Raw genomic sequence first — 16,794 nt, 5'->3', positions numbered from 1 at the left:
CATAAAGCATCGACTCGTTTTAAAACACAGCCCCTTCTCGTTTTTATCTTGCTGAAAGTCCTCTTCCAGTCAGAAACACTCAAGCGATGTACTGCAAGTGGGCATACGGTGTATGACAGCAGAGGAAGGAAGAAAGAGGCACTTTTGATCGGCTGGTATTCTTGGACTTCCCTTTTTCCTGCGGAGGTTTATGTTCCTGACACTAGATGGTAGTGTTAGCACAGAAAACCGCTGTGGTTAGGCACTTGGCAACAAGGCTCCAAGGCAGTGCCCGCTCTCTGCTATGTCATCAGAATTGGTTTCTGCCGCACTTCCAGGATATCTGGGCAAGGAAGAGAAACAGATACAGCAAGCTTAGGAGGCTCCTGAAAGTAGCCACGGTACCAGAAAGCACGAGGAGCTGGAGAAGCAGCTGTGGACTGCAGCACAGACCCCGTTACGCCGCTCAGGGAATTTAAAACGCGAGAATGCGACTTCGCCCATTAAAGTTTGATTTAATTCCTCCCCAGCTGCATCGTAGTTGAGAGTTGGTGAGCTGCAAACACATCCCATCACACAGAGATGACAGCTAATCTACTGAATGTCATTTATAGTGGGATGAAGCAGCATGTCAGATGCAGAGTGACACAACATTCCAGAGAAGCAAGTGGCAGTACCATTATAGGAGATGCCAAGGGTTTTCCCTTTCTTGAGGGAAGGGATGCACCAGCCCCAAGACCCGTAAAGAGACTTTTGGCCCTGAAGATGTAGGTACAAATAATTCAGCTGTTTCATCCGTACTAAAGCCCAAAGCCTACATTTTTCCACCCAAAAAGCTGCCGCAAAACCTAGTCCTTTTGTTGGCTCCTCAGCTCCATATTGTCCCAATGTGACAGAATATGGACCTGCAAAATATCTGTCCATCACAGGCATCTTTCCAAATGTGGACAGTAAATCTAGCATGCTGGCACAGGAGTACACAGAAATACCTGGAAAATGGGCTGTGTATCCTTTTCAAGGATACACAGGGAATAAAGAACATGGGAAAAGGGAGCACATGCTTAATTAAGAGGATGATCACGCACAGCTGCACAAAGAGGATGATGTGAGTAAAAACTGATCCACAGCTCCAGCAGGCTCTAACTACCACTTGTAAAGAACAAAACACAGCGGACTGAGTCCAGTGAAGGACCATGATGATTAAGGAACTGGAGCAACTGACATACGAGGAGAGGCTGGGATTATCTAGCATGGAGAGAAGGCTCAGAGTGAAGGAATGTGTATAAGCTCCAGACATTTTAAAATGTACTTTGATCACGCTCACTGGGATTTTATTTTCTTAGTATATGCTTCCTAGACTAGCCTAGGGAGATGAGCATCTTTCCCACTTCACCCTGCCCCACGTGTAACGCTCCTGCTTGCTGGAGAGCTGCCACTGGCACAAATACATTAATTACAAAATGGCACTGGAAACAGGCTCCACATCACGTGCCAAGCTAAAGCAAACAAGGATAGTGAAAAACTGCAGATTAAAATTCTGCCTTACAGCCTAGACATTTCATGTCCTATTTCTGTGCATCTCAATATATACACACCAACTCCCGCAATCGTACATTAAAAAAATTAAGTTTCAGAAAGGATGTTCAAGCTGAAAGCAAATATTTGAGCATGGAGGCATTTATGCCACCCACTTGAGCAAGTATTAAATGTCAGTAGAAACAATACATCTTCTGTGCTCTCCAAAATGCCTGTGGCAGAGAGTGAGTGAGCTTGAGAACTCCAGCTAACTAGCTGTAAGGTTATCAACATGATTTATCATAAGGAATAATTAAGTATTTTACTGAAAAATTGTTCAAGATTCGCCCATAATTACAGAAAATCAGTTTTTACTGGCATCTGTAATTGGTTGTAAACTGAAATCAATCCCTATGTACAGTGAAAGGACCTCTTTGCCAAGTATAATTTTCACCTCTACCTTACCAGCTGTAATTTCCTTTTCTGTAGACTAAGAGCCAGTCTACTTTTGCAACAGGCTCTGAGATCTTAGGCTGCAAAGGCAAGATTGCAGCTATTACTGTTACACTAGCTGATGACATTAATACCCATACTATCTTCTCATCTCTTTTAGCAGGAGATTAACCTGTTCAGCAATAGATTTCCCAAATCCTTTCTTCTTAGCTACCTTTCAGGAGCAGTCTGGAACCAAGAACTGTGTAACAGACTGGGTTTGTTTTTAGATCCAGACAAAAAAAAGCAGACACTGATCAAAAGCCCACAAACCTATTCAGAAGACATCCCACCTGCTGGATAGGAATTAAAAAAAGATTAAGTTCTTAGAAGTAAAAGTTCTAGGAATCTTCCAAGGTTAGAGACAGGACTTTACAACACACCGGGATTGTATCTTTACTGCAGGGGATGCCAACTTTATTCTGGTCTAGATCTTAAGAGTTAATCCTGAAATACTGCTGTGCAGCTGGAGCAAACTTTCTGAGACAGTCACGTGTGTTTTCAGTAGCAGACATCAGTAATGGGTGTATGAAAGCAATTGCCACTATATTTAGACAGAGGAGAGAGCCCTTAACTACTGCTGCTTTCTCAGTTTTCAAGTATCTCAAGAGTCCCATGGGCACCCTCATACTGCAAGCTGTATCCCTGGAACGCGAGAGGGCTTAATGATTGGTAGAGTTTAAACAGACCAGTTGTTTTCTCTAGTCCACCTGTATTTGTAGGCAGACAAGAGTTATCTGGATGGAAATTAAAATTCATTGATGACACGGGTGACTGATTATTCATGGTATGACACACAAACATCATTATATCTAGTTAAAGCTATTGGGCACCTGACAGATTCACAGGCATCAGTGTGGGCACTCTGGTCAGTTCAAGCAACTTATAAGGAAATCGAGCCTAAGAATCAAAATTGGCAAAGGAGATCACTCCAAAATCCAGAACTGTGTTTCTGTAACCCTCCCATTCACAGGTCTCTGCTAAAACTATTGCTGTGAGTCGATGGGCTGACAATGAGTTGCCTTGCACTCACGAGGTGGATGAACTTTACGTTCCAATTTAAGGCAACTAGTGTTCCTGCAGATGTTCAAACTAACAATTTGTCTGAACCATCACCAAGCAAAATTGGCCCAAAGCCAGAGAACAGCTTGACACCATTCCACTTGTTCATACTGATTTGCTGCTGCAGTCAGCAAATGAAGCCTGTGACGTGATGCTGCCTTCAGAGAAATACTCGTTTCTCTGTCGTAACAGCAAAATTCCCCAACATGGAAGGCTGTCTTGGAGTGAAAGGACTCTGTTTACCCATAATACAAGTTAAAATTCACCTGTTAAAATTCGATGCAATGGCAAAGTGACGTAAGTTAAGTGTGCATAGAGTAGAAAGTTTTCATCTGTTCTGTTCAGCTTCAGCCATGAGCCCACCAGAGAGCGTCCTGTTCCAGATAAGGATCGCGACCTCAGATTTGTCGCATTGTGCAGATCTGTAAAGGTAGAAGATATCAAGCTTAAAGTGATTGTACTTACTCTGTTTTATCAGAACACTTCTGAAAGTCAAGAAAAAAAGGAAAGCCTGATATTCAATGTCTAGAGCTAAATCACATGGAGGACATTATTATTACTATATTTAAAATTTTTTTTTCAAAGTTAGTCAGATCTTGCCTAGCACCGAATTCACCATTTTCATTGATGCTAATGAATGATAGCAGCAGCTGGCAGCAGTAGTAAACAATTACCTGTTAATAGACCAGCCAGGAGAGGGAATGAAGCTGTTACTCCCACACTACACAAGCAGAAGCCTAACCCAGCCTTCCCTCATACACAAAATAGAATATCCCTAAAATTAAGCAGTAACTCATACAGCAATTGAAAAGTGAAGAAGTGAAGAAAAATTGTTTCTTATGAAGAAATTGGATGTCTATCAGACAAGAGGAGAGTAAGTATTAATATGCTGGTTTCCTGCAGATCTCCATGCATTCCCCAGGCCAAAACTGGGACCCTTCAGCAGGGCCATTCTTCTCATAATTAGTTAGTGGCCCACAAGTAACTTTCAAAACAAAACGATACTAAGTCCACCTCAAACTAGGGGAAGTTTTTATAGCTGCTGGTCTCTCTCACTGCCAGGAAAGCATATTCTGCATGTTTTGAGTGTAAACTTCTCCTTCTTTCTCCTGTAAAACTCAGCCCATAATGCTAAAAGCAGATGTTGAAGTGAACGAACAATTCTTGACTAGAGCGATCCAAGCTCTGGGACTTACTTGTTTAAAAGTGGGTCCTGATCCAAACAAAGAGGTCCTAGCAAAGGAAAAAATACATAGTGGCAGCTACTCTAGCAAGATACATAACAATGCAAGAGCCAAAAATAAATCAATCTGTATCTCGTTTTCCCTCCTTCCTTATAAAAGCGCACAGCTAAGCAGTCTATTCCCTCTCTCCACACATCAGCATTACGCCGAGAGCACTGTGGTGATCAGGTCAGCAGGACCTGACCCTGGTAGCTGGAATAAGTGCAATTCTTCTGCTGTGTCATGCTCGCAAACAGCCAGAGCAAGCATAGTGAGCCCTCATGGGCCACAACAGGTCTGTCTGCACTGGGCACAGGTCTGTGGTAGCACTGGCCAGACCAAGGACACTGTCAATCATTAGACAAGCAAGGTATCCTCCACCCACAAGGCCAAGATGCTCCAGAATATTTCTGCTCCTACAAAACTTCATCCCTGGGTGAACTGAAGTCAGCTTTCCCACTCTGCAACATGAATTTCACCACTGCAGCTCTTGAGCAAGCATTCAGGTTTCTGAAACTGGTAAAGAAATTTCATTTAGTTACTTCTCCTTGTAGAAACCTCTTATCTGAATAAATTAAACTTCCTAATGCCTCTGCTTATTTTTAGGACCAGGAACAATAAGACCAAAACATTTATAACTAAGTGAAACGACATCTTTTGGCTATAAAATGTCTGGAAAACTTGGATTTTATTTACTTCCATAAATATATTAGAAGGAAAAGAAAGTGAAGATAATAAGAATGTGCATAATTATGATCAAGTACACTAGGATCAGATCCTGCAAAACAATACCGAGTAGAGACTACCACCATCTATAAGGGCTGCTGGATAAATGCCTTGAACTCCATTTTATCCTGTGCAGCCTCCAGGGGAAAGATATCAAAAGCAGGACTCCATCTGAGAAAGCTGCCCTTCTGCCCACACTGTGTAGCAACTGACCCAAGGCCTACCCTTTGCCTAGTAAAATAGGATAAAAACACATCTGATTTGAAGTAACAGACATTTTGATTAGGCAAATTAAGGAAAAAAAGGATAAGGAAAGGTTTCTACGGATGGAACTCTGAATTAGTAGTTACAATCAATCTTGATGCACAGAATTTGAATTAAGCATTCTCACTTACAGATTGTTTTTCAATGTGTAATTCTTTATTTGCTAAGCCAGTGCAGTACTGTTGATAGGTAATACCTTTCCTACTACAGAGAGAACTTGTGATCTGGAAGCTACCTTTTATCTATTAGCATGCCAACAGATTTTTTTGGCTTTTCTACTGCATTATTTTTAAACATATGAAAAACAGTTTGGACTTCAACATCTGTGAGTTTCCCACCTAACAAAACTGCAGTAGGATTGGATTTACACACTATACTCTGAATCAGACTCACTTTTTATGTTGTTGGCTGTTTCATACTGAGGAACTAGAATCCAAAAGAAAAGTTCCACATAGCACTAAAGCATTCCATAAGCAAACTGAGATTTTCTTTTTAGAGAGTTCAGAACTGATCCAAAGTCAGCTGGAGTAAATGTCTTTTCACCAACTTTAATGAACTCTGGATCAAACAGGGGAATTTGGAGAACCTGTTACTGAGAGCATGCTCTACCCCACCACATGGTGGTATGTGGAAGAGTGCCACCCAGGAGTGTGGTATCTGGGAAAGAGGAAGGATCTTTCCTGCTCAAGTTTCTCTCAGAAACTTCTCCCTTCAAAAAGATGCTAAACCTGTGAATAACCCCATTTTCAGAGTGGCACTGGCACTGGACTTTCTACGGAGCTAGGTTTTTCACATTGCAAACCTTTTAGAAAATCCAGCTTTGGGATCCCTGTCCATAGCTCTGTGCCCTCTCCAGACACGTCTGTTTAGCTGATATTACTTCTCTCACCTCCACCATCATCATCTCTGAAGAACTCCTCACTGTCATTTGCTGAGTGGGATTTTTTCATCTCAGCAATTCGATTTCGGGGCACTTTTCTCTTGAGGGATGGGGAGAAAAAGGATGGGCGATTGTTGCGTTCTGGGGTTGGCGGTGTGCTGAAAGAAGTGACCTGAAAGGGAAACAGCAGAAATGCTAGTGGAAGTTCTGTTTAAAGAGTTCTGTGCTTCCAGTAAGAAATAATAATCAGTCTCAAATATATGCCGCGAGGCAATAATGTGTAAAATTCAGAATGATGACTGGTGTCTAGCTGTAAGTTGTATCACAGTGGCCAGAGAACATCAACTGAACAGTCATCTCAGGTTCAGGATGCTCATCAAGATGAAAATATTTTGAAATATCATCACCCTTAACTGTTACCTGAATAACGAAAAATGTCTCTCCTTGGCTAATCACTTCTAACACGGATTTATACTCATAAAGAAACAAAAATTAATAATTTAGGCACCAAGAATGTCAATCTTATTTTGCCTGTTGAAAATCAGAAGACTTAACAGTCTAAGAATGAATTGCATTGGACACACTAAAACTGTGCATCTTAATTTCTTTGGCAAATGCAAGGCAGTATCTTCCCTGCTCAGAAGGATGCCCCACGGGATCTCCGTGAAAGGTCACAGTATCTCTGTGAAGCAGGGTCACAAGGCAATTACTTAACCTAAGATGCTGACGCAAAAGCAAAGTTAATGTACAAGTGCATGTATATCATATTTCAGAACAGGATGGAGGGAAACAAATTGAGATGCCCCTGATGATTTGGTTAACCTAAGCCATGACAAATACAAGGACATAAATGCAGTGAAACACTTAAGGGGCAAAACTATAGAGACAACCTTCCTTCAGAGCAGTAGTTGCTCCTGACTAAACCATAATTATAGTCAATTATACCTATTTCAGAAAGAAGTGAAATGCATTTGCTCTTGTACTGGTTTTGCGATGCAATATTTTAATAGTTTCATTTCTAATGAAAAAAACCCCAAACAACGGATAACTACTTTGCTAATGGATGTGAGTGACTTCTTTCTCATCCTGCCCTCTTCACACAATTAATTTAACAATCCCATAACTCTCCCTGAGATGACACCTGATGCTGCTTGTATCTGCCCATACAAATAAGGAGGGATGTAACATGTGAGTGAGGATGACAACCAAGCCAGGCTGGTGCTGCACTGCAGAAATACTCTATATTGTTCCTCTATTGTTAACATTAAAAAAAAAAAAAAGGTAGAAGCATTCTACCCCCCAGCCGATGTTCTCTTTAGTGCACCTGATCTCTAATTTGTGCTTGTCTCTGGTTTTCATTTTGTAGTCATTTCTTATCACACTTGGAGGGAAAAACAGAAATAGACAAATCACCATTAAAACCATTAGCAAAAAGCAATGGTAATATGTTATCAAATCTGGTTTTACATTTTCCAGTTGACACTGGAAGCCTTGGAGCCAAAGGATCAAGAAGTCCCTCCAGGGCTGATTTCTCCAGGTTGCATCTTTACAGTAGGCACGTCTAGTTAATGAGCTCTGTGCTGGCACGAAACCAGACTAGAATCCGTCAGGAATTACCCAGGCCAGATCAGGACACATCTGTGCAGGTATTTTGAAGACATGTTGCCTAATTCCCACTAACTAGGTAAAATGCCTTAATGAAAAACAAGGCTGACTTAACAAAGGCCAAGTCAGCATCTACAGATCAATTCTATTGATATTCTACTGCATTTGCATTAAAATTAAACATATGCATAAACATGGTACCGCATCTAGATCTGCAATCTTTGCTTTAATGCTATGCAGGTTTCATTCACCAGTGGCAAATTCTCCTAACAGTAGGACTTCCTGTGAGGTTTAGCAAGCAACCTACACATAATATATAAATTTCACGTTTCTAGGTAAATCCCATCTTGCACAGAAATGGAATCTATTAATTTTCATAGAAAACAGGCAGAATCATCATTTTCCCCTGGCATCGACATAGCTGTTGTTTCAACAAAACACTCCTCCAGAAGTATGAATCATCCAGTTGTTTTTGTATTTGCTCCAGGGGAACTGTGCTAAAAATTCACCTGCATATACTGAGTAAATTCAAAATACAGACAGGCAAACCTCAGTTCAAAACCCTGATGCGAGTTAATGCCAGCTTCATCTCATTTACTGGCTTTGGAACAAAACACATTCACACTTGAGGTTAAGTCAGTGTTTCTGTCTGCTACTTACTCTCTCATGCACTGGGGAGTCTGGATTTGAATCTTCTTCTGTCCCATATGGTGAAGTGTCACCAGTAGAAACTCTACTCACTGCCATCTCCGCGTGTCCTTTCCCCTGTGGGCCTTTCATTCGGACAAACTCCATGTTGTTATACTTATAAAAGCCAAAAGACATTCTCTGAGCCATCTTAGCTGCAACACTCACCTACAACACATCAAGGCAAGAGAGAAAACCACGTAACATGATCCCTATGTTTCAAAAAAATAACATTCTCTGAAAGCAGTTATGCAAGAATAAGTCAAAAACACAGTGGACAGCCATCATTATCTTAAACCACAATCTGAAGTGACCTCCAAAGAGGAAGCAATATTACAAGTATGAAAACAGAGGCTCAGGGAAAAATCAGCTCCTTCAAGCTATCAAAAAGACACACTGACATTAGGGGGGGGAAAAGAAAAAAAAGCTTTTTATCCAGACCCACATAATGTGGCACACCAGAGCGCGAGCAGGCATGTGCACAACTCAACACAGCCTGTGCAGGGACACTTGCTTGAGTCCAAAAAGCGACAGAAACACACGAGATGCTTCGAACTAGCAAAGCACACTGCACAATGGCGATGCTACTTTGTGGCAAGTCAGATCAGACATTTTTGTGTTCACATCATCAAGGCCAAAGCATAAAGAACCAGCCCCCATGCACAACTAACCTGCATCGCATTGCTCACCGCAAAACCCTGACAGCTTTTGAACCCTCTCAACAGACAGAAAGGCTCAATTTCCAGTTAACACAACTGAACTGAAAACTGAACTGAGAACTGAAAAAAGGAACAGACCAATATGAAAACAGTCAAGCTTCTGCCAAGTGAAATACGTAGGACTTAGCCATAAGTTTAAGTAGTTTATCGTAACTTTCAGCAGTTTATCACCTGAAAGGGCCAACTTGCTCATCATGTTACACAACATATATTGTACTAAGAATTAATACACAACTGAAATCAAGTAACCCTCAAAAGCATAGAGAGATTGCTTATTTTCTGTTAAAAGAAAGGCCAAATGTAAAGTTTTGCCTTCAGCCATAATTGAATCTTTGAAGAGCTAACAATTTTACTTCATCTAATGAACCAGCGTAAAGTAGCTGTGTGGTCAAACATTCCTAGGCCTTTACCACATCAAATCTTGTCTTTCCACTGCAGGGATTTCTTCTTATGTTGTCTTTAGTTGTTATGCATTCCCATGAATTTTAATAATCCACCTGCTGTTTGCAAGAGGCCATAAAACGACGGTGGAACAGAAGAATAATTTCAGCTTCATGTTCTCTTCAAAAACTGCTAGCAGAGTAAAACTACTCACATTTAAAACGGAGAAGGGAAATTACTCAGGACAACTCCTGACAAGGGTAGAAAAAAGGGAAATGAAGTTTACAGGCACAGTAGTGGGGATTCTTTTTTGTTTGCTTTTTAAAATCTCTCACAACTACCTTCATAACAAATTGTTTGCATTTATTGGCTCTTGTACTTTCTTGACTTCAGCATTAAGTACTGAATTTGAAGCTGAAAGTGCTGGCATTTCACATTTTTGTAGGAAAGCAAAGAACTTTTTTAACAGTGAAATATGGTGGTCTTTCAAAAATAGCAGTGAGTACAAAACACACTAAAGAAAAACATGTTTTACATACAGGAAGGTAGTTATCAGAGTTTAATATCTCCATGAAAAATACACCTTCTCTGAAGTAACTAGAAACATCTATGACCTTTCAGGAAAATGAAGGGGCTCCCAGAACCCTGTTATTCAGATCCATTCATGTGTCACACCCTTGACTACTCTCAGCTTCACTCCTTTTGGTAAACATCAGAATAATATATCCTGATCTGAACACTCTCACCTGTCTGAGTGAAAAGCATTAGCCTTCAGGTAACTTTCAGAGGCAAAAAAAAAAAAACAACACAGACTACAATGCAGATGATCTAGCAGGACAAAAAGCTAACAGCCCCAGCAGCAAAGAGAAACTGTGGCCAGAGTATCATTGTTGCAAATGAAGCTGTCTTTCAGAAGCACCTTACCCTGTTGTCATAGACCTTCTTGAGCGCTTCATAGCGGATGGACCCCTGAAAAATCACCCCTTGGAAGGTGTTGCTTTTGTCACTGGCCACCAGCTCCACACAGACCATTTCTCCTTCTCCCACAGTCATGTCACTGAAAACCTGACAAAGACAGAAGATGAAACACTTAAAGGCAAACTGCAGCTGTTAAAGTTCAAACATATTCAGATTCCCATGACTCTTTTTAGGCCCAAGGCAGTAAAGGGCAGAAAGCAAGGGAACTGTATGGTCCACCTCAGCCTTTCAAAAAAACCGACTTCAAGGCAGTGCACACTGCAAATCATGTGTTGAGATAAGCAGTTCTCATGTTAGCCTGTCTTGCTTTAGCCCATCATAAAGACAGGTGCCAAAAGCCAGTTTAAAGCTCAGATTTCAAACATTAAAGAGGAAAGTCAAATAAAATAAAATAAAAACTACTGGAAGACAACCCTGAATTAGCCAGGAACATCTGTTCAAAAGGTACAAGAAGAAAATTACTAATCAGGATATAAGAATAGGACAAATTTCTGCTGCTCCAGCAAGAAACTCACCTCTTCAAAACTGTCAATCATGAAGAATATGTTGGGGTAGCTGATCTTTGACTCCTCTCCTTTACTGTCCATTGGATGTTTGCTAGGAGACGCAAACACTTGCTGAGAAAGATACAGAAAAAAACCCCAACCATCTTGGTTAAATGTGCTCAGGAATGGACGTAACACAAGGCAAGCAATACCAAACAACCAGAGAGCAACACTGCTCAGTTAGACAATATTTTCACTTATGCTAGAGACACTGGACATCTTGCAGGCAAAGTTGAGTTGGTTTCTGACTACACCTTGTTTTGCAGCTTTTGCGAAACCTTTGAGTTTTCACATGCAAGTTATCAAATACTAATTGCTCCACAGTAAATGTCCCTCTGTGTACCTGACCTCTCACCACCTTCTGGCACAGCTAAGGTGTCCTCCTTTTCATTAACAGAGAAAACCACCTTGAGTTGCCTCTAAGTTATTAAAACGTGCTGCAAAGTTAAAGTACACACAACAAGAAAGTTACCATGGAGTAGCTGACCTAACATTATTTGCTTGTACAGTTAATTTCATTGCTTAGTATAATGGCAAGATCAACATCACTCGGTAATGGGAAGCATGGTCCTCAGGAGGACAAGCACTTGATTTCTCAATCCTCACCTTCTGCTTCTGTTTCTTTCTCTACCCACTGTGCTTTCTCTTGCATGTGTTACTCCCTCTGAAGCAGCTCCTGAACTCCTTTGGTCATTTTGCTCCTCAAAACAACCTACGTTTAAATAGCTAAAAGCTTTAGATTTTATCATTCCAAGCAGGTTAAGAGGGAGAAGAATTCGTACCAAGCAGCTTTCTTTGCTTCCACCTCTGTTTACAAAGCAAGTTTTGAATTAAGGAAACCCAACAAATCTTAGCCCACTGTGAGTTTGTTGAAAGCTCTAAATCTGCTGAGATTGTCAGGCCTGTGATACAGGCCTCTAGCTATAAACCATTCAACACAAAATGTCATTAAGGGCAGGATATTAGATATTTCACGAGAGGGTTACTTTTGCCTATTTGTACTTATGAAGCCTACACGCACATTTAAATACAGATTATTAAAAAGAAAGTCTGCTTCATGACAAGAAACAGCATTAGAAAGTAACAGGAGTCCTCAAAGATTATGTTTGCATCAGTCTCTGAGACAAGGACATCTTGCAGCATCCTCATGTCATCAATGTAAAGCAAAAACAAAAGAAATCAAAAACAAAAACCAAAACCAAACCCCAAACTCATCTCCAGGCAGCCACACTTGAAGAAAATACAGTTTGTGGAGATCTCATTGTCAAGCAAGCCGAGAATAAACGTAGTCTGCAAAGTAATTTTGGGGAAAGTCAGCCTTTTTTACACTGGGTTCATGCCTTAGGTTACGGGTATAAACAGAGTTGCTTTGTCACAGGTCTGAAGTAGCACAGCAAGTCCTGCGCCTGAACTGGGCTTCTACCTATTCAATATTTAGCTGCACACTGACAGGATAATATACGCTTTCTAAAGCAAGAACCATCAGAGCAGTAATATAGATCCAAAAAGAGTTGGGTTTTGTTCCTTTAAAGCTAAGAGCCTCAACAGTGCATGTTACAATGAAATCCCCTATTGCAAATATGCCTTCCACAGTATATAGAACTGCCTTTACTTTCTCCGTAGATCAATTCCATAATGTTGAAATGTAACTAGTATGTACTGGTAAGTTTTAATGTGTGCTAAGTTTCTCCTAGAAAAGAGGAGACAAGAAAAAATTTCGAAGTAGTCCCACAATACAAGCCTCTAGGAATGAGGAAAACCTTCTCCTGATTCTAAAGACTGCTCACATGCGGTGAGGGCAGGTCCCTCATCATCACCTTCTTGGTTACAGATTTTTCTCCAAAGAATTTTGCTTAACTGAGGCAGAATTTTGATTAGTAAACAGTGGAAAAAGCAATGAAAAATAAAAGGCTTACAACACTGGTGTACATGGTGTCTCAACAGCTCCAGAAAAAGGGAATTACGTGCCTAACTAATGCAAAATACAAATGCAATAATCAGCATTGCTAGTTTTGTTTGTAGGCAAAGCAACAATTGCTTTAAAATGGTAAAACAAAATTAAAAGATTAAAGAGCATTGGTTTGCTTTAGGTAGTGCCACACAAGCAGCTGAACGGGCTAAAGGAATGGAAACGCCTGGGATAAACCACAATAGAAGCCTTTTAGAGAAGAATTTCTGCTAACGAGCACAAGCTGTTGCAGGATCTGTTGGAAACTGAGTTAAGAAGTCTGAGGTTTCTTGTTGCTATCCCCTCTATGCTTGTTATTCAGTATCCTCTGCTTAGCTAAACTCTGAATTAACTATATGCTGCACGTAAGTGATAAAAGCCTTCAGAGTAAAGATGGAAGGAATGAGCATTTCAAGAGGAAAAGAAAACAAACAAGAATCTCATAAAACAATAAAAAGATAAATTGGTTATGTCTACCATTTAACAGTCCTACATTGCAGATTGACCCTGAAGGCTTCTCATAACTCTGGTCTCTTACAATTTCAAGTTAATAGTTGCACAGGCTACCCCAGACCACCCCCCAACCAGATAAAAAATTAAGCGTCTGCCGAGGTCCCCCGCCCCCCCCCCCCCCAGTAGGCATGCAGACGTCTACAATTTTTTTAGAGGGGCTACAAAGCACATTTAGATTTCATATTTAGATGACTAGCAGGAAACGTTACTAGACAGAGACTTGAGATGACTCACAAGGATGCATCTGTCCGAGCAGAGCCTGAGAACCATTGCCCTGGTTTTGACAGAGTTTTTAGGATTACTAATACTAGATGCTAAACTCTTATCTACAGTAATAAAAGGATAATCTCACCTGAGATTTCTTCTTGTGAATGTGAATATCTCCTCCATCAGACCGTGTGCACACAGCACATGTCACCACATAATCCAGCTAAACCAGGGTACCAAAGAGAGAAACAGAAGTTTAGAGTTAGAAAAATAAAACATTCATGTGCGTGAAGCAGAACACATTGTGTCTTAATATTTTTAGCTGTCTGGCTAAAAAGTATGATGTTTTGGTATTGCTGCTTTGTTTATCCTCTTTACTTTAGCGAATCTCTTAAAATTTTCAAGCCTGCATTTGTTTACTAGCTCAGTGACACTGACATCCTTTGCACAGATGCTTGCTGAGGTGCACAACCTATGGGTAAAGAAAGTCCTGTCAGTAATGCTTACCACTAGTTTACTGGTCGGCTGGGAGAATGATCATAACACACATAAGCATACTTTAAGGCAGAAATGGCAAAGACATTCTCCTTTCAAAAAGGGAAAAATAGAAACACTAATGAATACAAGCAACATGTTAGAGAGGTCACAACCCATCAACACAGCCTGCCAAACAATCTGAAAAAACTTGTAAGGCACAAGCGTGATAGCTCTGGTCAACACTGCCCAGCTGTAACAGCATCTAGGAATTCTGACTGTAACAAACACATTCTGGTTTTATTCAGCACCAAATAAAGGTGGAAACAGCTCTCTGCAGAGACGTTCTGCAAGGAGACTTTTGGGAGGCACAAGAGAAAATGAAAACAATTTATTTTCCAGGATAGGTGCAATGAGCCAGCAGTCTCTGCTGAGATTGTAATCAACAAAACTTATAAGGGATCTTGAATGAATATAGTAACACTCAGCTCCCTCAAGCACTTAATGTAACATATGCAGTAACTAAGCAACCTACGAATTAAAGAAATAATGTGTGCTAAGCTTCATGTTTCCACCACTACCATCACAAAAAAAGTTTTATTAAAATTCTGATGGCAAAGCAGAATAATCCCAGTGCAATACATAACATCTCTGCTTAGCAGTTCCCTCTCCTAGCTGGAGAAATATTGTGAACTCTAACAGAAATGTTGCTTGTCCAACAAGCTGGTTCACTCTCAAAAACTACTAAGCTTAACAAAGCCACCCATTTTGCAGAACTCTGTTATAGAACATAAAATTCAGTCCAGCTTCACTGAAGTTACTTAAAGTTTTTTTAGGAAAGCTAGTAGGTCTCTACTACAAAATAATAAACATCTCCATTTATGTTCTTTTAGACCCTGAAAAGCAAAATTAAAGCCATGTACTCTTTATATTCTCCAGAAGTGTTCAAATCACCCAAGCTAGGGAGGAAAGGGGGCAGATCAAAGTCTACCCTGAGACCTCTTTAGCATAAACAGCCCAGGAAAATTAGATAAGCATCACTGTTACCTTCTGTAAGATGAGGTTCAAGTAGACGCTCTCTTCCCAGTCAATGTCGGGGTCTCCCAGACCAGGAAGCTTCTTAGAATCTCTTCGGTAAACTTCAACTTCAACCTGCTACGAAAATATCATATCTCCTTGAAAAATATTACTTAACAGTAATACATAAATTTATATGTAAATATAAAATTGACACCAGAAGCTGCATGTTGCGTAGCTTCCTGCTGTATTTTTCTGTCAGAACTGGATTTTGCTGACTATGCAAGGTGAGCCCTCGTGGAAGGCTTTGCGTGGGAGTGAAGCTGGGGAGATGTGTCTGTGCAGTGGAATCTCAGTTTTTGGACAGCAGCTTCATTTATTCTTTGCAAGAGGTATGTTTTAGCCAAAATGAAGTAGTAAAATCAGGGATACATACATATACGTGTCCTCCTTTTAACACAGTCCCTCAGAATAAAACATGTCACGGGACTAATGTTCAACACTGTCCAGCAGGCAGCTGTTGCCTGTTCCCCGTTGGGGTGGGAGTCCCTGGGAAGACAAAGTCCACTGACTAATGCCTCAGAGAGCACATTTTGGTGACTCCTCTTCTAAAAGATTCACACTGACAGTACTGATTGGATTCAATCACCTGTGAGGTGTTCATCTGTACTAAAACCAAGCAAATGAAAAATCCCAAATAGTCTCAGAAAGCAGAAACAACTCTTCGAATGCTAACAAACTGAAGCAACTGAGAAGGAATATTAAACTTTATGTAGTACACAGAGGTGGACAGTAGTCTGACACTTTAAGAACAAAATCTGCAGCACAGCTTAATCTCTGAACTGGTGTGTAATACAAACTGGGGTGACAGAAGTAGCAAACTTAACGCATGTCATATCCACTTACCTGGAAAAGCATTTGTTTCTCTTTGCCAATTGTTTTGTTGTTAACACAGTAACATACTTTAATAAATATTTAAGAAATACACAGTGTAAACAGCGCCATTAATGAACTTTTTTCTTTGCTTGGCTGAGAGAAGTAAGGGTACAGTTGATTTATTAGAAGACGGATTACTACAAAAGTCAGAGTATGTGAATGAAACAAAATCGACTAAAATTAAGCCCTACAGTAACTCGAGATAAGATTAAACCCTATAGTACCTGTGCATTTATTTCAGCTCTTTGGGGAAGGATAGAGCTGCAAGACTGAAATATAGTGAAGGACAATGAAACAGTACAGTGTTAAAGGACTGACACTGTCATCGGATACCATGAAAGCCTAACGCACTGTTCTCTATCACTCAATTTTTAAACTTACAAATATCTTTTAAATTATGCTTATATGGTTATGTATCATTATTCCTTTGCTTTGTTTCTGTTTCTTCTAAAGCCCCTAACCATGCGTTTTTCTTTTGGCAACATAATCGTGCAAACTAATGTGAGTTACTGTAAAAAACTAAGACATGAGCAGCTGAGGAAATAATCTAATTTAAATTCAACTCCAAATAAACAAAGGTGATACATACACTTTTGTGCCTAAAAGCACATGACATTTGCAAGATTCCAGAAATAACCTGTGA

The 16,794-nt window shown here is 40.3% G+C and overlaps 1 protein-coding gene across 1 annotated transcript in view; it reads right to left on the bottom strand.

The window, feature by feature from the left end:
- The window catches only part of KIAA0930 (KIAA0930 ortholog), a 33,324-nt gene continuing 16,530 nt past the window's right edge, over window positions 1-16,794 (bottom strand). The window contains exons 2-9 of the mRNA XM_009873710.1: window positions 15,246-15,353; window positions 13,870-13,947; window positions 11,027-11,128; window positions 10,458-10,598; window positions 8,407-8,601; window positions 6,151-6,313; window positions 3,315-3,470; window positions 1-322 (exon numbers count right to left, since the gene is read on the bottom strand). Coding sequence (XP_009872012.1) covers window positions 282-322; window positions 3,315-3,470; window positions 6,151-6,313; window positions 8,407-8,601; window positions 10,458-10,598; window positions 11,027-11,128; window positions 13,870-13,947; window positions 15,246-15,353 — 984 coding nt within the window. The 3' untranslated portion in view covers window positions 1-281. The remainder of the gene's footprint in view (window positions 323-3,314; window positions 3,471-6,150; window positions 6,314-8,406; window positions 8,602-10,457; window positions 10,599-11,026; window positions 11,129-13,869; window positions 13,948-15,245; window positions 15,354-16,794) is intronic.

This window comes from Apaloderma vittatum, unplaced genomic scaffold (genome assembly GCF_000703405.1).
Source record: "Apaloderma vittatum isolate BGI_N311 unplaced genomic scaffold, ASM70340v1 scaffold44957, whole genome shotgun sequence".
Lineage (NCBI taxonomy): Eukaryota > Metazoa > Chordata > Aves > Trogoniformes > Trogonidae > Apaloderma > Apaloderma vittatum.
The sequence above is the reverse complement of the archived record's forward strand: the minus strand, read 5'-3'. Positions and strand labels throughout refer to the sequence as shown.